Consider the following 24,333-nt stretch of genomic DNA (forward strand, 5'->3'; position numbering starts at 1 on the left):
ACCAAGCACCAAGTTGGGTCTTACACTAGGTACCACAGTACCTCAAAGACCTACTTTGAAGTTGGTGCTTCTTAGGGAGTGGTGGGCAATGAGCCTGTAAAGGGAGACAGAAATCAACCCATTGGGGAGTGGGAGCCATTGGTCTTGACTCTCTAGAAGGTGGCATAGCATGCTCAGATTTGAAAGTTGAAAAGATAATTGGCATCAGTAGGCAACTGGATTTCAGTAGGATGAGGCTGGTGGCAGGAAGACCTATCAGAGCAGAAGATATGAAGGTAGATGTTAAGAGTTCTGATGAGCAACAGGAATGATGGGATTGATTTGGGAAGTATTTTGAGAAAGATTAGAGTGGATCTGGTAAGCGTGTGGGTTGTGGGGTGAGGAAGTGAGGCTCAAAGCTTCAACTCAGGGAGCTGAGTAGTTGGTGTTGTCATTAATAAGAGGGCACTGAGATGAGAAAGCACAAAATATAAGATAGAATAAAGCAAAGATCATGTAGAAAATGATATCAGGGGCCAGGAACAGTGGCTCATGCCCTTAATCCCAGCACTTTGAGAGGCCAAGGTGGGTGGATCATCTGAGGTCAGGAGTTCGAGACCAGCCTGGCCAACAAGGTGAAACCCCGTCTCTACTAAAAGTACAAAAAATCAGCCAGGTAGGGTGACACGCGCCTGTAGTCCCAGCTACGTGGGAGGCTGAGGCAGGAGAATCACTTTAGCCCAGGAGGCAGAGGTTGCAGTGAGCCGAGATTGCATCACAGCACTCCAGCCTGGGCAACAGAGTGAGACTCTGTCTCAAAAAAAAAAAAATTTGCTGTCAGGGCTGAAGAAGGGTACAGTAATATCTTCGGGAACAGGAGGCACTTAGGAAAGTCTTCTTGGAGAGAAGGTGAAATGGACCTTGAGAAAGGAGTAGACCTTCCTTCTTTTTTTTTTTTTTTTTTTTTGCATCAATTTTAATAGGCAAAGATTGGGGAGGAGAGGATTCTAGATGGTGAGATTGGCATGGCAAAGGCACAAAGCAGGGACACTCAGCGCATTTTTGAGGAATAACAGCTGTCTTAGTTTGCCTCTTGTGTGGTGAAGTAGTGAAAGTCTGGAAAGTCAAATTGAGGGACATATTGTGCAAGATGTTGTACTGAATCCTGGAGTCATTGGGAGGTGCTGAATGGCTTTTGAGACAGGCAAGTGGTGGTTTGATGTCTGCTTTAGAAAATTAGTTTCACTGTTGTGTACACTGAAGAGCCCAGTTACGGGCTGGACTAGTGAGGGGCTTCTTGGTCGTAAGTGACAGAAACCCAACTCAAATTAGCTTAGGCCAAAAAGAGAATGTATGGGTTCATGGAACCCAAACTAAGAAAAGGGACGGATCTGGCTTCAGGGCTGATTAGATCCAGGGCCTCAATGCTGTCAAGTCAGATGGTTGTCTCCTATTCCTTCACCTCCTTTTCTCCCTTTCCCCGTGCTTCTTGATGCCTGCCAGCCTCCCTGTCTCCTACTGTCCATATTTTACTTTTTGATCTTTTGAGCAAAGTTGCCATGTGTTTGAGTTTGTCACCAAGGCATTTAACAAATAGTAGGCAATTTTGTTATTTAGATATTTTTTAAAATTTTATTTTTTATTATTTGTTTTTAGTTTTGTGGGTACATAGTAGGTGTATATATTTATGGGATACCTGGGATATTTTGATACAGTTATGTAATGTGTTATAATCACATCAGGGTAATTGGGGTATCCCTCGCCTTAAGCATTTATTCTTTGTGTTACAAATAACCCAATTATACTCTTTTAGTTATTTAAAAATATACAGTTAAATTATTTTTTACTATAGTCACCTTGTTGTGCTAGCAAATACTAGGTCTTACTCATCCTTTCTATTTTTTTGTACTCATTAATTAAAGCTTCCCACTACCCCCTGTCCCCTACTATCCTTCCCAGCCTCTGGTAGCCCTCCTCCTACTCTCTATCTCCGTGAGTTCTATTATTTTAATATTTAATTCCACAAATAAGTAAAAACATGTGAAGTTTGTATTTAGACCCTTTTTAATAGCTTTCAGAAGCTTTGAAATAGCTAGTTTGCTCCTAAGCGTAGAGCTACTGTATTTTAAAACAAGTGCCAGAAAGTAAGCTTTTAGTTTACTGTTAGGAGGAATTCTATTCCCCTGCCCTTGTGTTTCCATTAGAAACTTCTGCTTTACTCCCATGGAGGAGAGAGGTTGGAAGGGTGGCTGACTTGTCCCCTGCCCTCTTTCCTCTCTTCCTTTTGGGATCTGGTTGCCCACAGAGCTTGTGTGTTACCTCGCCTCCTATTTCTATGTGGGAAAATACACCCGAGTCTTCTAGAGGTAGGCGTGGGGGCCCATCTGTTTCCATTCCCCTGTTGGAGCTTGACAGTCCTGAGACTATTTCCTTTGCAGCCAACTTGGCAGGTGTCTGCCTGTCTGCAGATCAGACTCTCCCACAGGAGGGTTGCCCCAGGGTCTAAACTTCTGGGAAGTAGTAGGAAACCCATTTGCTTTTGAACTCAGCTTTGTTTGTCAATGAAACACTGACAGCAAGGAAATTTCTTATTTTCTTTTTCTTTTTTCTTTCTTTTTTTTTTTTTTTTTGGAGACAGGGTCTCACTCCATTGTCCAAGCTGGAGTGCAGTGGTGTGATCTCGGTTCACTGCAGCCTCCATTTCCTGGGCTCAAGTGATCCTCCCACCTCAGCCTCCTGATTATCTAGGACCACAGGTGTATGCCACCATGCCCAGTTAATGTTTTTGTATTTTTGGTAGAGACATGGTTTCGCCATGTTGCCCGGGCTGGTCTTGAACTCCTGAACTCAAAGAGATCTGCCTGCCTCAGCCTCCCAAAGTGCTTGGATTACAGGAATGAGCCACCGCGCCTGGCCAGTATTTTGTTTTTCATTTGCCTGACTCCTGTCACTAATTCCCAACTAATTCCAAAAAGGCAAGAAAGGGTTTGTTTATTAATAAGTTCCCAAAGCTCCAACGACTATGAGACAGGTGAGGATTTTTGGGCTGGGTTTTCTTTTTTATTTCCTTTTTCTTCCCTGTCTTAATAGAGTACCTGGCATGTAAAAAATGCTTACTATTTGTTGTGTGTAAGTTAAGGGTACTAGAGTAGAGATGCCAGTTAGAAGGCCTCTGTAGCAGTGAAGATCTGAGCTAAAGTAAAGAAAGTAAAAATGGAAAGGGGAGAAGGGGCAAGAAACTATGACAGGGTGGAATTCTACGAGTATTCTCATGTGAAAAATGGCATATACAATATTATGGACCAGGTGCAGTGGCTCACATCTCTAATCCCAGCACTTTGCGAGGCTGAGGTGGGTGGATCACTTGAGCCCAGGAGTTCAAGACCAGCCTGGGCAACATGCTGAAACCCCATCTCTACCAAAGATGCAGGAAAATTAGCCGGGCATGGTGGTGTGTGCCTGTGGTCTCAGCTACCTGGGAGGCTGAGGTGGGAGGATCACCTGAGCCCAGGAAGTTGAGGCTGCAGTGAGCCATGATTGTGTCACTGCACTTCTGCCTGGGTAATAGAGTGAGAACTTGTCTTAAAATAAATAAATAAATAAATAAATAAATAAAAGATTATGCATTGCAGCATCATTATTGAAAACCATTTAACTAGGGGCTTGGTTAAGTAAAATATGGTATGTCTACTCAATATAAGAAAGAATACAAGAGGCCCAGGTGTGGTGGCTCATGCCTGTAATCCCAGCACTTTGGGAGGCTGAGGTGGGTGGATGACCTGAGGTCAGCAGTTTGAGACCAGCCTGGCCAACATGGTGAAACCCTGTCTCTACTAAAAATACAAAAAATTAGCCAGACGTGGTGGCAGACGCCTGTAATCCCAGCTACTCGGGAGGCTGAGGCAGGAGAATCGCTTGAACCCAGGAGGCAGAGGTTGCAGGGAGCCGAGATCGCGCCTTTGGGCTCTAGCCTGGGCAACAAGAGTGAAACTCTGTCTGAAAAAAAAAGAAAGAATACAAGAGCTTTTTTGTTATTGATTTGGAAGGATTGCTGAGATACATTAAATGAAAAGAACAAGGAGTAGGATTGGTGTAGTGTGCTACCATTACACAAAAAAGGGGAAAGGGGAAGATGTATTTCTTTTTCTTTTAAATACATACAATACCTCTGGGAGTTGTGCAAGAAAAAATAAAGGTTGCCTGTGGGGAGAGGAAATGGGGGCTGGGAGGCAGAAGTTGGGGAGACTTTTTCCTGTACAGCCTTGTGTACTCTGAGTTTTGAACCAACTGAATGTGTTATATCTTTAAATAATAAAATACAAATACATAGATACAGTCATACATGTTTCAAAAGCAACGTGGTGGTGGGAGCAGTAGCAGGCCTGGTGACTGATTAGATGTGGAATGTGAGAGAAGACATGGGAGATGACTCTGAACTTTGTAGCTTGAGTGACTGGTAAGAAGGCAGCCCCTCTGCTAACAGAGTCAGGAATGCAGGAGTGGCAGTAAGTCTGATTAGGGGCACATGATATTTTGGGGGCTGCTGGGGTATCCATGGAACCATGTTCAGTATTTTGAAGTCTGAGTCTGCAGTTGGGGAGAAAGATTCAAGTTGGAGGTTTGGTTTGGAGAGTCATTAGAACAGAGCTAATATGTGAAGACTCAGGCACTGTCGAGATTTTCGGGGAGGGAGGTGGACTGAATTGAAGGGAGAGGGATGTGGATCTTCACCATTCAAGGTGACACAGAGTTAAGGATGCTGCTCCTAGACTGCAAGCACAGAACCGAACTCGTTTGTTGCTGCTCCTTGTGCCCTAAGAACAGGGAGGAGGATGGTCTCGCTCCCTGCCAGGACGTCCTGGCCCTTTTCTGGATGCCCTGCTCACTGTTGAGCTCAGCATCCCCTGCAGGAATAACTGCTAAAAGTAATCATTTTTCCTCAAGGAGGTTATGCCATTACTAAGAATTCTATTCCTTTGACTATTCCAGTCTTCAGGTCTTTCAACTTTCATGTTCCTCAAGGACCAGTAACCCATTTTTGGTGCTAACCTTATCTCAAAGTACAGTACAGCACACCATAAGGGCACACTATAAATAGGGATTAGATAGTATTACTATTTTTAATCAGTGCTTTTAAGAGGCAAAAGGCAATTGTTTGGGCTGCCCTGCCCTAAATTCACCTTAGCCAGCACTCATTTTTATAAATCTAATTTCGTCCTTAGAAACAGGCTGGTTGTTTTCTCGTCATCTCCTATAGTAATAAATGTTCTTAGTTCAAATACTTTTGCTTCCTATATTTCCATGAGTTTGGCTTATCTATTATTCTGCTTTCTTTGAAGAACATCCCCCCTTCCCTCATCACTCTCAATCACCATTGATTTCATAATTTTTTTTTTCAGGAGAGTATCTCAGAATCAGAGCAGCTTAGTGAAGTAAATATTTTAGAAAATCTTTCAAAAATATAGTTTGACCTTAAAAGCACAGAGTAAGCTGCTTTTCTTCCACTACGTGGTCTGAATGTGCCTGAAGACAAACAGAGCACAGATAACATGGAGTGGACCTAAATTGGTCCAGAAATTTGGAATACAGTATAGAGACCATTTGAAAAGTAGCTCTGTGCCTCCCAATCCCTTAAGGCAAAATTCATGTCAGTTCCACAACATTTATTTTTATGTTTGAGACTAAGAATTTCTCACATATTGGTATTGGCAATGAGAGGGATCAGAATATGCCACCCCAAAATACACCACTTTGGCAAAAGGATTATTTTGAGCTGAAGGCAGTTGAAAAAAAGCAGACACAAGAAGAACTCTCTGCCCTTTTTCTATCTGCCTAAAAGCAGGGCATAAATTTCCCCTTGTGAAGATGCTCCCTCCCCTTAACTGCACCAAGGGGAGAACAACACTTATCACCAGAGATGGAGATAGAGATGAGACAAACTCTACTAAATAATCTTTAACTACTGTTAGTTTCTCCCACATATACCTTCCAATAAGTTGCCAGCCCTAGAAACCCCAAACCCTTTTTCCTTTGTCTAGTCATTTCTCCCAAATTTATCGCCCTTTGTCAAAATAGCATATAAGCCCCCCAGTGTAAGTGCCTTTTTGGATTTTTATTTGTTTTCTGTGGAACCTCCCTGCATATAAAATTAAACATAAAAAACACTTGTATACTTTTTCTCCTGTCAATCTGTCTTTTTCCAGTTAAATTTGCAGGCCTCAGGGAAAGAACTAAGAGGGTAGAGGAAGTTTTTCTTCCCTCATGGTTATGTTCCTAAAGCAACAAAATTGTAGACTCCAGCAAATTCTGGCTTGCTCCTAGCCATCTACAGAGACCTTTTTTCTTCTCTGTTGTTGATGAGAAGCATGGATACACAGCCTTTTATTCAAATATTTATTGTGTAAGCTGGACACCACAATAAGTGCTTCATATGTCTTTTTTCATTAAATCCGATGGGAAGACACTATGATGATAAATATTTGTTGAGTTAATTCATTAATCAAACCAACAAACCCCATTGTATAGTTGTAGGAACTGAGGTCCATGAAGGCGATGTTTGTTGCCTAAGATCAAGCAGTGAGTTAGTGGTGAGTCAGACAGGGCTAAGTAGATACCAAGCAACATTTACGCACATATAATTTCTCTACACATGTACATATTTATTTAAGTTTAAGTTCAGAGTTCTATATTTTCTGTATGTAATCTTTGTTTTGGAATTTTTTGTTAAGCTGTAATTTACATGCAGTAAAATGCAGATATCTTAAATATACAGTGGGATGAATTTTGACAGTTGTAGCTGATTGATTTTTTAATGTTATGGTGCCAGTCAGTTCCACGTAATTGCATTATCTATGTATTGAGAAACATCAATCTCTAGACATGGGGAATGTCATCGTGAACTGACAGCTAGTGAGCCATGTCACAATTTATTCATTGTGATTGCTCCCACAGTATTTTCTTTGTTCACTTACATTAGTGGCATTGTATTAACCCCTGAAATGAATTTTTTTAGATGAACCTGAGGCAAAATTTATAGCATTTTTATGTCTGACTCAAAAACAAATTTCATGAATATGCTGTATAAGGCAGTTCACTTCAGCTGTTAGTGGGATTGTGAGCCAAGGGATTGTCTCATGGGCCTGACCCTACAGAAAGTTATGAACTGGTCTGTGTGTTTGCCCTGTCCCTTCTTTAGACACTTCCCCAGTATAGCTGGCCTCACCCTCCCCTGTTACTCCCAGCCTCCTTTACAGAAGGAAAAAAACCGAGGGGGCATGATGGCTGTCCTCAGATATTTGAGATATTTGAAGGGCTTTCCTATACAAGTGATTTTAACTTGTTTTATATGGCCCCAAAGGACTGGCTGGCTTGCTTGCATTCATTCACTCTTTCATTTAACAAAACCCTACTAAGAACTAAGTCTGTTCCAGATAGTATGTTAGGTGGTTAGGCTCAGTACTGAAAACAGGGAACCCATTGTGAAGCTTAAATTGTAGGTGGGGAGGCGGGTGTTAATCAGATTCCCTCTTTGTAATTCCCAGTTTGGGAGGGAGAGTCAGGAAGAAGGAGGAGTTTGGAGGGAGCATTCTAGGTGCTAAGGGCAGCTCAGCAAATGGAAGGGAATAGGAGAAAGGCAGTATGGCTGGAGTGCTGAGCAGGGAGTGGTGCCAGACTAGGCAGGTGGTTGGGGGTGTGGGAGTGATGATGAGGAAGTTAAGAAAAGATGAAGGGTGTAGGTGTAGGACCAGCTGGTGGAGATAAAGGTGTGATGGATTTCAACTCAATATAGAAAAATCTGTTTAACAGGAAGAAGGGAGGACCTGGGTTGTGGGGGTGTTTCTTATCACTGAGAGTGTGCCAGTAGAGACTGGATGGCTATTTTTCAAGTATCTGGTAAAGGACACACAATTGCAGATAAAAGATTAGACATTAGAAGGTCCTTAAGTCTCTGGACCTGGAAGTCTCTGAAGTCTCTTCTAACCCAGTGAAAGAGACAGAGGTGAGATGTCTTCATGGGATTTTGTAGAGAAGATACCTTTCATTGGCATCTGGTGGGTGGGAAATGAGTTGGTCAGCATCTCTCAGGGTAACTGTAACAAAATCACCTATTAAATGTATTTTAGTTTAAAATTTAGGTGCTTGGATCCCATTCCTGAAGATTCTAATTGAGGAGGTCTGGGGTAGGAACTGGACATTTACTTATTTAGATGAAAAAAATTATAAAGCAAACTTTAAAACTTTTGCATGGAACAATAGAGACTCTTCAGGAAATCATGATGGTGAAGGATTTCTTAAGTCAGAAAAACAAAGACCATTAAAGAAAATGTTGAAAATGTCTGCATTAGAATTTGAAAACTTATCCATGATCAAAGATATCAGAAACAAAATTTAAAAAGAAAAACAACTATCTGGAAGAAGACATCTGTAATTTGTTAACAAAAAAAGTGTTAGTATTTGGAATATACAAATAATATCTACCAATTCTCACACCTGTAATCCCAGCACTTTAGGAGGCCGAGGCAGGCGGATCACTTGAGATCAGGAGTTTGAGACCAGCCTGGCCAACATGGTGAAACCCCATCTCTACTAAAAATACAAAAATTAACCAGATGTGGTGGCACGTGCCTGTAATCCCAGCCACTCGGGAGGCGGAGGCAGGAGAATCGCTTGAACCTGGGAGGTGGAGGTTACAATGAGCCAAGATTGCGCCACTGTACTCCAGCCTGGGTGACAGAGCGAGATTCTGTCTCAAAAAAAAAAAAAAAAAAATCTACCAATTAATTGGAAAAAAACCAACAACATACAAAAAAGGAGGGGGCAAAAGATTTGGAATAGGCAAATCATGGAAAAGGTAGCCCAAAAGGCCAATAAGCAAAGAGAAAGATGTTCAAGCTCTTGAGCTATCAGAGGAATGCAAATTAAAGCCGTACCTCAGTGAGATACCATTTCATACTCTTCAGACTGGCAAAAACTAATGTCTGACAATCGCAAGTGTTAGCTAGACTGTGGAGCAACTAGAATGCATATGCTGCTGCTCATGAGTGGGTAAATTGGCATACTCACTTTGGAAAGCAAATGTGACACTATGTAGAAAAAATAAGAGTGCACGCATCATGACCTTGCAGCTTCACTCCTGGGTATGGAATCTAGGGATATGATTGCACTGGTATTCAAGGTGGTGTGTAAAAGGATGTTCATTACAGCTTTATTTAAACATTGGAAACAACCAAAATGTCCAACAATAGGAGAATGGAGAATATTGATGCAGCAGGATATCAAATTGCAGCTAAAGTGGGTGGGTTAGAGCTACAGGCATCACCATGAACAAATCTCAAGAGCAAATTGTTCAGCCAGATGAGCTAGTTGCAGGAAGATATGCATGGTATAGAATTTACTTGTGTAAATTTTTAAAACATGCTAAACAATGCAGTATATTGGAAATGAGTAAGTACATAGTATAAATATAAAACTATGAGCAGGCAGTATAAGCCCAATTAGTGATTGTTTCAGGGGAGGGAGAGATGTAAATGGGGTCAGGGAGAGGTACACGGGGGTTTTAAGTATATCTGTAATGTTCATTATATTATTCTTCATTATTCTGTATCTTGAAATATTTGATAATAGAACAAGTTAGAGACAAAATTCCAGGTGATTCTGATACATAGCTAGGTTTGAGAACCAAGATCTACAATCAGTGCTTCTCAGATTTCAATGTGCATATGAATCCCAGGGAAATCTTGTTAAAATGCTGATTCTGTTTCTTAGGTCTGGAGTGGGTCCTGGACATTGCATTTCTCACCAGCTCATATCAAAAGACCACACTGAGCAGCAGAATCACAATGACCTTGGTGTTCTCTAGGAATCTCGCTACCTAGGGACTGTGCAGAAACACCTGTTCCAAATAGTAGGCATCCCTTGAAGGTCTGGGCACAGCTGGGGGCAGATCTTGTGAATCCCAGCAGGGAAGCCTTATGAACCTGGAGAGACAGACTTTCAAGGGATTTCCCCAAAGAGGTAGATCTGCAGGTGGTTAAGGGAGGTATGCCACAACATATGTTGTCTACTGAATTATTTTCCTTGTATTAAGTTTCCGTTTAATACAATTTGGTCATGCATTTATAGATCCCACATGGAGTGATGTTTCCCAAACTAAATTATACTCTGGGCTGGAAAACCTTCAAGTCTTGACCTTACAGGAAAAGAGAAGCCAAGGTCGCTGTCACTGAAGAGTTAAGAAAGGAGGGAGCAGGTGTGCAAAACATCGTACTTCACAGGAACCACTTAGTTAGTAATGTTTCCCAGGTTTCTGGATGATGGGTCTTGAGCTGAGAAGAGTGTGACAGACCTCCCCGGCTTCTGCTGTGGGCACCCACACCCGAAGACTGCATATGCTACTGACGAAGGGGATAAAAAGAGGCTGTTTTACAGTTTGCCAGATTTGCTATATACATATTATGCTTTGCTTGCACAATATTTTTGTTCCTGTGAAGTCCTGTGTACTTTGTATCTTTCTTTCCCACTGCACTGTAAGCTGTATGAGATCAGGGACCACATATCTCAGGTTCAGCACCTGGCACAGTGCCTGGTACCTTGCAGGTACTCAGTAACCGTTTATTAAGTGAGTGAAAGAATTTTCACTCAGATACAATATTTTAAATTAAACTTTTTTTTTTTTTTTTGAGACGGAGTCTCGCTCTGTCACCCAGGCTGGAGTGCAGTGGCGCAATCTCGGCTCACTGCAAGCTCTGCCTCTCGGGTTCTGGCCATTCTCCTGCCTCAGCCTCTCCGAGTAGCTGGGACTACAGGCGCCTGCCACCACGCCCGGCTAATTTTTTTTTTTTTTTGTATTTTTAGTAGAGATGGGGTTTCACCGTGGTCTCGATCTCCTGACCTCGTGATCCGCCCGCCTCGGCCTCCCAAAGTGCTGGGATTACAAGCGTGAGCCACCGCGCCCGGCCTAAACTTTTTATTTTGAGATAATTATAGATTCATGTGCAGTGGTAAGAAATAACACAGACATCTCATGTACTCTTTACCAGGTTTCCCCCAGGGGCAGCATCTTGTGTAACTATAGTAACTATAGTACTGTATTGCAAGCAGGAAATTGACATTGATATAATCCACTGGTTTAGATTTGCCCAGTTTTACATGCAGTTTTATTACATGTGTAGGTTCCTGTATCTACCTGTATTCACAGACAAGATACAGAACAGTTCCATCCCCAAAGGCTCTCTCATGTTGCCCTTTTATAACCACACCTCCCTCCATCCTCCCTCTATAATTTGGTCATTTCAAGAATGAATCACACAATTTGTAACCTTTTGGGATTGACATTTTCCATTCAGCATAATTCCCTGGAGATTAATCCAAGTTGTTGCATACATCAGTAGTTTGTTCCTTTTAATTACTCAGTAATATTCTGTGGTGTGGATGTACCACAGTTTGTTTGACTGTTTGCCCTTTGAAGGACATCTAAGTGGTTTCCAGTTTTTGACTGTTATCAGTAAAGCTGCTTTGAACAGTTTTGTGCAGGGTGTTGACCATACATTTTCATTTTTCTGGGATAAATGCCCAACAGTGCAATTGCTGGGTCACATGGTAACTGCATATTTCACTTATAAGAAACCGCCAAACTGTTTTCTGAAGAGGCTTAGCTTAAAATTTTATAGTCCCACCTGCAATGGATGACTGGTCCAGCTTCTCCACTTCCTTGCCAGCATTTGGTATGGTTACTATTTTTTATTTTAGAGATATGGTAGTAAAGGCACTGATAGAGATCGTTATTGAAAAGAATCTTGCCGTGAATTTCCACAAGTCTTTATTAATGCTAGTGAACCACATAAATTCCAGGGGCACATGTCTGCATCAGAAACTTAGTGGACACACCGATTCTGTAGGAGGTGTGCTTTCCAGAATTAGAGAAAAGAGAAGTAGAATGAGAAAGGTGACTGAAAAACGGTAAACAGTAACTTCAAATGTACTTGAAAGTATGTCTGAGAATGTATACTGGCAGTTGTTGGGGGGGGTGCAGGGAGAAGAGAAAGGGAAAGGAACCCACCTGTGTTCAAGTAGAGCAAATGTAGTAATTTATTCACAATTAATTTATTCAGCAAATATTTATCAAGTGGCCTGTTATGAACCAGGAACTCTGTAAGGTGCATCAGGGCATGGTGATGGCCAAGACAGGTAAGATCCATGACAGTTAGAATAACCAGGATTTATTTAGTAGCTACTGTGTGCCATATGATCTCTTTCAGTCCTCCCATGGAGACAGATACTGTTTTAACCCCCTGTTGCAATGAGGAAACAGGTTCAGAGAGGATAAGTAACTTGTCTGAAGTCACGGTGGTCATGTGTGATGGAGCTGAAATTCAAATCCAGGAGTATCTAACCACTTTATGGTTGGTGGATCTTGCTAAGGGATGGTAAACTTAAGATCCTGGTACAAGGAACACATGGTATTGTACCCCCAGAAATACAACAGCGGAGCAGGGAGCTGTCTGGAGAGTTAGAAGAATCAAAGTGCCCTGATTTCCTGGGTCCCCTTTTGCTTTGGCAATCTTTCTGCTTACTTCCTATGTCGTATGTCTCAAAGGCCTTCAAGAAGACAGAATTGTTCCATTTCATTATTAGAAGTTAATGTGGGCCAGGTGCAATGGCTCACACCTGTAATCCCAACACTTTAGGAGGCCGAGGCAGATGGATTGCTTGAGCCCAGGAGTTTGAGACCAACCTGGACAGCATGGCAAAATCCTATCTCTACAAAAATATGAAAATTAGCCAGGTGTGGTGGTGCATGCCTGTAGTCCCAGCTACTTGAGAGGCTAAGGTGGGAGGATTGCTTGAACCTGGGAGTTCGAGGCTGCAGTGAGCTGTGATGCTGCCACTGCACTCCAGCCTGGGCCAAAGAGTGAGACCCTGTCTCAAAAGAAAAAAAGAAAAGAAATTAATGTCATCGCATCCCTGCTTTTCTGTGGCACTTATCTTCAGGAGGAGAGACAGCTGGTCCCTTCTGTGCAAGAAGCTATTCTAGCACCTGTTGTTAGGAGGCCCTGGGCTCCCTACAAGCCTAAAACTACAGTCTGGCACATGGTTTAGCTTCTCTGTCCCTCAATAAGGAGAATCCCTTCCATCTGTTTCTTACTGTCTGCCTATCGTAGAGCAGGGGCTGAGGCCTTTTCCTAGAGCTCCTAACTGTTGGTAGGCTTCTGAACAATTGCCTGTTACTTCTCACAAATTCTCTCTACTGATCTAGGAAGAGTCTCCCTTGTCACTGTTGCCCTTACCTCTTCCACCAGGCCTGGACACTGCTGAGGCCTGGCCTTGCGGGGTCTGTTGTGAGGTCAGCACTAATCTCAGTGTCAGTTGGGTGATGACCTGGATCTCTGAGTTTGGCTTGCCCTTGGGGGCTGGCTGACTCCTTTTCTTTCCTTGTCAGTTTTAAGAACTCTTGACTCTTTGGAGGAGGTTGTCCTGCTTTCCAGGAATGTGACTTACATCATGGAAATCTGTCTAGCTTCTACGTGGAGCTGGAAATCTTTGCTCTCATCCCAGGCCGTATTTAGAGATTTAACATGTAGGTCCTCAGCTCTGTTCATGCCTGCGAAGTGTGATTCAGCATCCTCACATGTTAAATTGCCAAAGCAGAAGGGTTTATATTTAGAGCCTGGACCACGTTGCCTGTGGGAAACTTGAAGTTCTTTTTGGTACTTGCCTTGTTTAGGTCACTTCCTCTAGCCAGGTTTCAAAGTCTCTTCCCCTTGTCATGGCAACAGGGGGTCCCAGGTATTTTCTAGGTGAGGTCAAAGTGCTAGGCCAACGCTTTTAGGGAGGAGATGTAGTGCTGAAGCATGATGCCATCCTCAGCGCTGCCCTGGGAAGCCTGCTGCTTGGCCCTGGGTCTCCCTTACTGCTACCTGGGGATAAAAGGCAAAGCATTTTATTTAAAATTATTTTAAAATTTAGTAATCATTTATGCTAACTTTCCAGGTCCCTTTCTAAAAACCTGAGAGGAATTCATATTACTAATAAGAGCTGGCTGGATGTGGTGGCTCATACCTGTAATCCCAGCACTTTGGAAAACTGAGGTGGGAGGATCACTTGAGGCCAGAGTTCGAGACCAGCCATGGAAACATTGTGAGACGCCCCCCCCATCTCTACAAAAAAAATTTTTTTTAATTAACCAGGCATGTAGTCCCATCTACTCAAGAGGCTAACGTAGGAGGATCGATTAAACCCAGGAGTTCAAGCCTGCAGTAAGCTATGATTACACCACTGCACTCTAGCCTGGGCAACAGACATTGTGTTTAGAACCTTGCCTACTTTTTCTTGTTTATTCTTTATAACCCTGCTAAGTAGATGATATTTTCAATTGCATTGTACAGATGAAGGAACTAATGCCTGGAGAGGTTGAGAACCCATATCTGTGACTGAAGTGCGTGCTCTGAGGGACTACATTGCATCTCCTCCCGTGGATAGAAACCTGGATTAAGTTAGCCTTGTCCTTCCTTATAAAGAGTGCTACAGAATGGTTTACAGGTTTCCCAGGATTCCTGAGTCATCTGGAAAAGGAGTATGTTTCAAAGCATTGTTTGTGGACCACCTGCATCAGAATTCCCCTGGCTGCTTGTTAAAATCACAGATTAACTGACTTACAACCTCTCAGAATAGGGCCAGGGAATCTGCATTTTTGCAAAGCTCAGACTCTAAAGTCTGAGGAACATATCCTCTGACATGGTGTCAGAATTTTTTTCACTGACACACTAATCAGTTTCTGGGTAGGCCTAAAACCAACAGTAGGGATTCAGGAGACTATACTACAGGGATTGGCAAACTTTTTCTTTAAAGGGTCAGTTCGTAAATAGTTTGGGCTTTGTGGGCCATATGGGTCTCTGTTGGAGCAATTCAACTCTGCTGTTATAATCCAAAAGCAGCCATAGACAGTTCATAACCACTGGGCATGGCTATGCTCCAATAAAACTTCGCTTTCAAAAACAAGCAGTGGGCTGAATTGGGCTGTAGTTTGCCAACCCCTGATCTAGAGTCATCCTGGCCCACCAGCCCTCTGACAACCCGTGTTTGTGGAACTTATTCTTACACTACTTTCTATTACCTATGTAGAGCTGTATCAACTAAGATAAAATTGCCTAATGTAGCAGATAAACCCTGAATCCTAGTGACTTAAGGCAATAAAAGTTATTGCTCACTTATATCAGAGCCCAATGAGGCTACTCCTGGTTAGAATCTTCTATGTGGGCCGGGCGCGGTGGCTCATGCCCGTAATCCCAACACTTTGGGAGGTCAAGGCAGGCGGATCACCTGAGGTCAGGAGTTCGAGACCAGCCTGGCCAACATGGTGAAACCCCATCTCTACTAAAAATACGAAAATTAGCTCGGTGTGGTGGCGGGCACCTGTAATCCCAGCTACTTGGGAGGCTGAGGCATGAGAATTGCTTGAACCCAGGAGGTGGAGGTTGCAGTGAGCTGAGACTGCACCATTGCACTCCAGCCTGGGCAACAAGAGCAAAACTCTGTCTCAAAAAAAAAAAAAAAAAAAAAGAATCTTCTATGTGGTCATTTAAGACCCAGGCCCCTTCATATTGTGGCTGTATCCCTCTTGGGCCCCAGAGTCCTCTCCATGCAGCTGGCAGATGAGGAAAGAGACCAAGGATTATTCATGGGAAGGTTTTTTTTGTTGGGTTTTTTTTTGTTTGGTTTTTTTTTTTTTTTTTGAGATGGAGTTTTGCTCTTGTTGCTCAGGCTGGAGTGCAATGGCACAATCTCAGCTCACTGCAACCTCTGCCTCCCGGATTCAAGTGATTCTCCTGCCTCAGCCTCCCAATTAGCTGGGATTACAGGCATGCGCCACTATGCCTGGCTAATTTTGTATTTTTTTTAGTAGAGACAGGGTTTCTCCATGTTGGTCATGCTGGTCTCGAACTCCCGATCTCAGGTAATCTGCCCCTTTCGGCCTCCCAAAATGCTGGGATTACAGGCGTGAGCCACCGCGCCCGGCCTTCATGGGAAGTTTTTATGGGCTGGGTCTGGTAGAGGTGCCCCTCATTTCTACCCATATTTCTTTGGCCAGAGCTGTTATTGTTTGGGATCCAGAAACTGATTTCTCAAGTCCATGAGGCCCTTGGTCTCTAGATTCATTCTGTTTTCATCTATGTTTGCTTGAAACCCCTCCAATTCTTTCCTGGAATTGTCTCTTCATTGTGAAGAACCTTGCTAAGTTCAGCCAAGAGGAGCCGGTGCTCAACTTCACTATGATTGTTTCTAGCCACTTTCCCTAGATCTGCAGGCTCGCTGAGTACACGGTCCACCTTCTGAATGACTGCAGGTATAAGTTTTACCAAATATTTTGCTACCATCTAATACAGATTTCTCTTTCCAGCCTCTGAGATCCATTTCCTCACTGGCTGCTGTCTGCCTACTACTTTAGGTTGTTGCTATTGCGGCACCCCACTGCAAGATACCTACTTCTGTATTAGTTCAGGTAAAACGGCAGCTTTAACTGGTAGACTCAAATTCTACCTGATTAACGCAACTAAATGTTTACATTTGGCTCACATCATATTCTAGTACAGATGTTTTTTGTGGTGTAGCCTTCCATACAGACGTTCTTCATGGTGTGGCCTTCCATGTGGTCAATCAGAGACCCATGTTTTTCTATCTTGAAGCTCTGCCCTCCTGCAGGTCTCTACAGCCTCTCTGTCCAGCTGGCCACAGGCTAGGAGATCAGGCACATTTCAGAGGATGTGCTGGAAGTGATGCATATCCATCACTTTGGCCTGTGTTGTCTTGGCCAGAGCTCAGTCGCATGGCCACACATCCTGCAAGAGGGGCTGGGAAAGGTAGTCCAAGCCCAAGACAAAAGGAGAACAGGTTTTGGCATGCACATAGCAGCGGCTGCCTTATAGGCCAGGACTCTGGACTGAGGGAATAATGGCCAGCAGGGAATAATAATGGCTCATTAGTAGGGGTGGCAGTGGGCAGCCTGCCCTGGTAGAAGAGGTGCTGTCAGGCATTAGCTAGTATGATTCAAAAGATATACAAATACCTTCATTAATGCAGTAAGCATTTACTGCATGTCCACTATGTGCCAAGCAGTAGGCCAGACACTGGGGCCTTAGGAGGAGAACAAAGCTCCCCTTGGAGCTCTGGGTGAGCCATTCTACTCCTAACCCTTGTGCTGGAGGCCTAGAGGCCAGAGATCCTGGGAAAGGAAGAGGGAAGCGGCTAGGTCTTTTTAACTTGGCTGGTTTGAATGCCTCCTACAACCCAAGAAATGCAGCCCATATAGGTCAGCCTGGTTTCCACTATTAGCAAGCATCCCTCTGCGGTATATTGAATGAAATGTAATATGGGGGAAGGGAGGGCAACACATAGTGGACATTCTCTTTATAGCTCGCTCCCTGGTTGTTTTCATAGGATGCTGTTTTCCTTCTGTGAGGCATCTAAGGAAGGTGGTGGGTATAGGATATAGGGTTATGTGTTTGTGTCTGGCTGCTGGTAAAGTTAGGGAATTGGCACCGTGTCTCAGAACCCCCTCAGCAGAGCTGATGGCAGCACAGGGAGGACCCAGTGCTCCACATCCTCGCTTTTTTCGTATTACTGGCCATTCATGTTAGAAGCTGTTGCTGTTGTTGATTTCCTAGTGGGCCTGGCTGAAATTGAAGCGGCGGGCTGAGCTCTGGGCACACAGAGCATTTAGTCAACAGCCATTGGGCATCTGCTCTGTGCCCGATCTCTGTCCAAGTCCACCGGCACTCCTCTCACTGGAGCCGCCAGTGATGCGGGCTTGGCAACTGATATGTAGGGCAATGGCAGTAGCCTCCAGGAAGGTTTTCAAAATGAGCTAAGAAAATGGGCATAGAGGACATATTTCATACAGATTGGAATAGACCATGGAGGGAAGGTTTTTATTCTTTTTTGGAGATTTTTGGGTAGAAAATCATATCACTAGAAGCAAGAATGTAGCCTGGGTAATATCTGGAACACTCTTTCAAACTGCATGCATTGATGTGTTGCCCATTTTCAGCTAAGAGAGGGAGGACTACAAAAGGTTAAATTTCTCATGTAAGATTAATTCAGCCATCTCTGTGAAATGGTGGAAGCAGAATACCATTAGACTCTCTAATCTCATTTCTCTCATGCTGTCTTTCTTGGAGCCTATCAAACAGTGTCCTGGCAGAGAGTCAGTTCTCTGGTTGCTAAACATCAGAGTCAGTCTCTTTCTGCATGTGCCAAGAGGGCTGTAATTTAGAAAATGCAACCTACCTTTTAAGGAAGGATGAAAAGGTATTAAATGCACCTTTCTTTGCATGTTAGATCCCAAATGTTTTGAATATAGTAAACATGTTTTTCCTATATAATTTTATTTTCTATGTTATCGTAGAGTTATTTGCATGACATATTAGAATCAAACTTATTAAAACTTTATATTTTGTGGATCTCATGTGGTTTCATGAGTATTGCTTGAGTGCTAAATATACTAACTAGTAAGATTCGTGCCTTTTGAGTGTGCAACTGTGCATTCAGGATGAAAACGTAGTAACAATTTTGCCCTTGTTTTAATTACTCTTCAACAACATGTGATTTTTGAAATCTGATTTAAGCCTTTTTGGGGGGTGGGTAGCTGCTGCTATGTAAAAAGCTGAATATACTTGGACATTAGATTTTCTGTTAGTTCTGGTCTTTTTTCATATTGCCACATAAAAATCCTAAATTAAAGGGGGACAGGGGGTGGAGCCTACCAAGATTGTGAAGTTTCTTTCTCTTACTTAAAATATAGCATTAAATAATGCTGGTTATTTTTATGTTGCATATTTGGGACAAAGAGCCTCTCTTAAATGAAAGATAATTGCAAGATCCGGTTCAGCAGCTTTGTCCCTTGCCTCAAGTTTACTGCAGGGCTTCTCTCCTCTCTGGTTATACAGAAATGAAATTATGAACCACCAGTAGCCTTGGAAATTTCAATCGATTCCAAATGACTAAATATTTAATTCAATCATTGCCTATGCTTCCAGGGATGACTCTGGCATTTGCTTTTTATTGAGGGCTCCATGAAAGCCAGGCTCTGCAATGGCTGCTGGGGACTGTGTCTGTTGCAAGGAGGCTCCCCTGCAGTGAGGAGCTGGGGCACTGCAAGTCTATTCCATAGCAGCCCTTTTTGCAAATGGTAGTTGATTTTTGCAGAAGGTTTGTGGCCAGATCGCTATGTATAATACTGATGAAGCATTTTTGTTCCAGCTCTGTCTCGGAAGACCTAGGCTGTAGACGTGGGGATTTCAGTAGGAAACATTATGGATCTGTGGAGCTGGTAAGTTTATGCTGTCTGTTCAGTGGTAGTACATTGATTTAGATTTAGAGATGATCGCCAAGCTCATCAGATCTTTTGTTGTATATTTACTGTTAGACCATGTGGGTACAGTGTAAGGATTGGATTGGAATAAATAACTATACAAAGGCTATGATAATTTGATCATCTTTATCTATTTGTTTTTATTGTTACATACTTTTTAATCTTGTCTTCCAGTTTGTTAAAAATATGTTATGGCTTGCTATTTTTCTCTGTGTATATAATTAAATAAAACAATTTATGAATTAAGAAAGGTGGCATTTGGCTTATATATGATCTTTTTCCTAAAAGTTTATAAATCTAGTTTTCAAGGTTTAAATATTATTGAAATACGTATTCTGATTTTCTGTATGTTTGCTTTTTGGGTGTGTGGTAGGAGTTAGAATATTTATGAGAGCTGTTTTTCCCGTTAAAAGCATATTGGTTGGACTAGATAAATGACTATTATGGATGATCAATATTTGGAATGAAAATATCTACATTTTCCTTAATGAGAGACATTAGTGTTTGTGCTATCATTTTTAAAAATTATATGTTTTCATTTTAAAAGAGCCATAATGAAAGCATATAATAGTCTCAATATTTTTTAAAGATAGAATGTGATTTTTTCCAATTACATGAAAATCTGAACAAATTTTCAGAAAAGAAATGTGCTCATAAAATTATATTGATTATTATTTAACACTATTAATGACATCATCTACTATTTCTATTTATTAAAAATGAGTTGCTTGTATCTATTTGTGTAGTACCCAATTTTCCCCTATTAATATGAGCTGCATCCTTGCAGAGTTTAAGTAGTAGAAAAATTTATACTGGAGTTGTGTACCAGTGGTGTTCTACTTGAACTCAAGCATATATTATGGACTTGACTGTACCTAGCCTGGAGCTGGGTATTCTTGAAAATATAAAATGAGTAAGATATGATCTTTGTTCTTAAGGAGCTTACTGTCCTCTGGCTGGGCAGATAAGACACATAAAATATCCGAAGAATGAATTTAGCCACATAAAAGATACCTCAGTTGATTCAGTCAACACCTGTTCTGTCTGTCACTGGTGACACCACGCCACTTAGACCACCACCTCCCCTGAAGGAGCAGGTGCATAGCTATAAGTCAGAGTAGGAATTGGTACTGTGAAAGAGATGCATGTAGAGCACCACGGGGGTTCAGAGAAGGGAGGGATCACCCATTCTGGCCAGGGGTCTCAGAGACACACCATGGAAGACTTTGCAGAGAGCTGTGGGATGTGGGTTGGTGGCAGAGAGGATAGACAGTAGGTATGAGCTAACAGTATGATTCCTGGCAATGCTGTGTTCCAAGACAGCGAGCAAATGGTCCTGCCTAGCAAAGAGCTTTGTGATTACAAAGCAAGCAAGCTTTGGAATCAGGTAGGCCTGGGTTCCCATACCAGGTCTATTACTTATCTTTATGACCAGTCAGGTTACTTCTCTGAACCTCAGTAATGCTGAAGAACATGTGCTCTGAAGTCATTCTTGTTTCATCATTCACTTATTGTATGATCTTGGACTTCCTTTGGCATCAGTTTTCTCATCTATAAAATGGGGATATTTCTATTATCTACCTTAGAGGGTTGTTATGAGGATTAAATGAGATCATGTACATAAAGTACTTAGCACATAAGCACAGTTTATGTTAACTAGCTGCAGTCATAAAGACAAAATTCAGTAGCAAAAGTAGAGCCCTGGCTGTCAGGTGAACACTTTGGACTTGGCCTAGCAAGTAATATGGAGCTCTTATAAACAGTGACAATACTACTTGGGGGAGATAACAAGGGTGTGAAAGATGGACTCTTTAAAGATGTGGGGAAATCACAGAATATCAGAATGGAAAAGTACTTGAGAGCAGTGGTTCTCAAACTTGAGCAGACATCAGAACTCTCTGGAAGGCTGATTAAAACATAGATTGCTGGGCCCTAGTCCCAGAGTTTCAAATTCAGTAGATCCAAGGTTACCCTACAATTTGCAATTCTAACAAGTTGCCAGATTGATATTGATATTGCTGGTCCCAGATCACACTTTAAGAAGCTCTGCCTTAGAGGATCTCAGCTAGGTTATCAGTTATCCTCAGCCTGATGAGGTATCCAATTGACCAAACATTCTTCAATCCATTTGTTCACATTTTTCCTCTGGGGCCATGACCGTGTGTATGCGTATTTGTAGTTGACTTTTTAGAATATTATAAAATACATTTTAAATATATTTTAAAATTCCATGTATAATCTTACCTTGCAGCAACTGTTTTCATCTCCTTTTGGTACCTTCCAGTCCTTATAGCTACAAACTTCATTTTTATATTGTTATAATGAAATTATATATTTAATTTAATTTGGCATTCCTCTTTTTCCATTTATACTGTATTTTCTAAATGTCTTCTTATATAGTCTTCAGAGTCATATTTTAATGGGTACATGATAGGCCAACATAGTGATAAATGATTATCTGTGTAAATTTTGTAAAATTAGGTTGTTTCTCATTTTCCCGTATTAAAAATGACATGTGTGCTGGTGGTCAGAAAGGTTGGGAAAAGTGAAATGAGCAGAGCTCCGTTCTTGTTATCTGAGGATCTCCTGAAATTCTGACTGCAGTGTTTTAAGAGGAGAGTGATGTTTCCTCTCACTTCTGAACAACAGAGTATTATTAAATTACAAACCATTATGTGTTGTAGGTTTATGAAAAAGTGAGTTTGACTTTTCTTATGCCTGCTGTGATGAAAATTGTTGGGAACCCAATAAGTATTGGGCATCTTGGAACTCAAACTTTCCAGAAAGGCATCTAAGGTTATATAAAATTGAAATTTTAGCATGAACTTCTCCTGACCTTGAACAAGTCACAAGTCTTGTGAAGAATGAAGCTCGGCCATTCATATCAGTAGTGAGAGAAGACTTAGGGCTTAGTTCTCTAGGTTTCAATCCTGCATTAGTTTGGTGATGAGAAGATGGAAACCCAGATCTTGACAGACTCGTGGGAAGAACTACTTAGCATTCTTTCAACACATATTTACTGAGGGTCATCCATGTGTCAGGCACTGTGCGAGTCACTGAGAGTGAGGGGGGAAAAGCAAAACCATTTTTCTGCTCTCATGGAGCCTTCGCTTTAGAAACCAGCAGCCTCACACTGTGTCCCCAGGCTGTGTTATATCTGGATCTCAGCTGTTTCCCTGCCTTAACCAGGGATTGTTTCCTTGTGAAGAACAGAGATCTGTTGAGTCTAGGTCAAGTATAAAGCAATTCACTGAAAGGATATGGGTAAATCTCACGGAAGGGAAGTGCAGCTGCACCTCATGTGATGGAAAGCCAGCAAGCCACTATTTTCTCTTTCTCTCTGGTCCATATGCTTTCTTGTCTTTACATTTCTCTGTGTCTGTATCACTCTCCTCTCTGCAGAACAGCTTCTTCTGATGGCACAGTTGCCTCTCTCCAGCTCATTTTCCCAGCAGCCAGAGTGGTGTTTTCTTTTTTAGTTTATTTTTTATTGTGGTAAAACAGAACATAAACTTTGCCATTTCGACTATTTTTAAGTGTACAGTTCAGGGAGCATTAAATACATTCACACTGGTGTACAACCATCACTGCTATACACTTTCAGAATGTTTTCCGTCATCCCAAAATGAAACTCTTTATCAATTAAACACTGGATTCCTATTTGGCAGTTCCTCAAAAGCTAAAAACAGAGCTTCCCAGCCCCAGGTAGCCTCTATTCTACTTTCTGTCTCTATGAATTTGCCTATTCTAGATACCTCCTATAAGTGAAATCATACAATATTTGTCCTTTTGTATCTGGTTTTATTTCTCTTAGCATAATGTTTTCAAGGTTCATCCATGTGATAGTGTGTAGCAGAATTTCATTCCTTTTTATGGCTGAATAATATTCCATTGTATGGATACACCACATTTTGTTTATCCATTTATCTGTTTTGTTTGTCTGTTTGTGAGACAGGATCTCGCCTTGTCACCCAGGCTGGGGTGCAGTGGCACAGTCATGGCTCACTGCAGCCTTGACCTCCTGGGCTCAAGTAATCCTCCCACCTCAGCCTCCCAAGTAGCTGGTATTACAGATGCATACCACCACACCTGGCTAATTTTTTTGACTTTTAGTAGAGACAAGGTCTCTCTATGTTGTCCAGGCTGGTCTCAAAATCTTGTCTCAAAATCCTGGCCTCAAGCAGTCCTCCTGCCTTGGCCTCCCAAAGTGCTAGGATTACAGGCATGAGCCACCGCACCCAGCGTGTTTATTGATTCATCTGTTGATGAACACTTGCGTTGTTTCTACATTTTAGCTATTAAAATTAATGCTGCTGTGAACACTGGTGTACAGATACCTGTTGGAGTCCTGCTTTAATTCTTTGGAGTATATTAACTAGGAGTGGAATTGCTGGATCATAAGGTGATTCTGTTTTTAGCTTTTTGAGAAACTGCCAAACTTGTTTCCACTGTGGCTGTACCGTTTTACATTTCCACCAGTAATGCACAAAGTTTCTATTTCTCCACAATCTTGCCAACACCTGTTATTTTCCATTTTTAAAATACTAGTCATTGTAATAGTGTGAAGTGGTATCTCATTGTGGCTTTGATTTGCATTTCCCTAGTGATTAGTGATGTTGAGCATCTTTTCATGTGCTTATTGGCCATTTGTGTATCTTCTTTGGAGTAATGACTATTCGAATTCTTTGTTCATTCTTGAATTGGGTTTTTGGGGTTTTTGTTTTGTTTTGGTTTTTTGTTTTTTTTTTTGTTTTTTTTGGGTTTTTTTTTTTATGTCAAGTTGTAGGAGTTCTTTTTATATTCTGGTTATTTTCCCTTATCAGATGATTTCCAAATATTTTCTTCCATTCTGTGGCTTATTTACTCTGTTGACAGTGCCTTTAATGCACAAAAGTTTTTAATTTTGATGAAGTCAAATTTATCTATTATTTATTTTGTTGCCTGTGCTTTTGGTGTTATATCCAAAAAATTATTGCTAAATTCAATGT

General features: G+C 41.8%; 1 protein-coding gene across 3 annotated transcripts in view; it reads left to right on the top strand.

Annotated features, from left to right (window-relative positions):
- Positions 1-24,333, top strand: part of GARNL3 (GTPase activating Rap/RanGAP domain like 3) — a 169,055-nt gene that overhangs the window by 22,758 nt on the left and 121,964 nt on the right. For 2 of the 3 annotated variants that reach the window (XM_030817844.1, XM_030817843.1), the window contains exon 3: positions 19,234-19,303. In XM_030817844.1, coding sequence (XP_030673704.1) covers positions 19,234-19,303 — 70 coding nt within the window. Of the gene's footprint in view, positions 1-17,942; positions 18,283-19,233; positions 19,304-24,333 lie in introns of those variants that run through there. The other variant, XM_003264159.4, reaches the window with a different exon arrangement.

The sequence above is a fragment of the Nomascus leucogenys genome, chromosome 8, assembly GCF_006542625.1.
Source record: "Nomascus leucogenys isolate Asia chromosome 8, Asia_NLE_v1, whole genome shotgun sequence".
Taxonomy (NCBI): Eukaryota; Metazoa; Chordata; class Mammalia; order Primates; family Hylobatidae; genus Nomascus; species Nomascus leucogenys.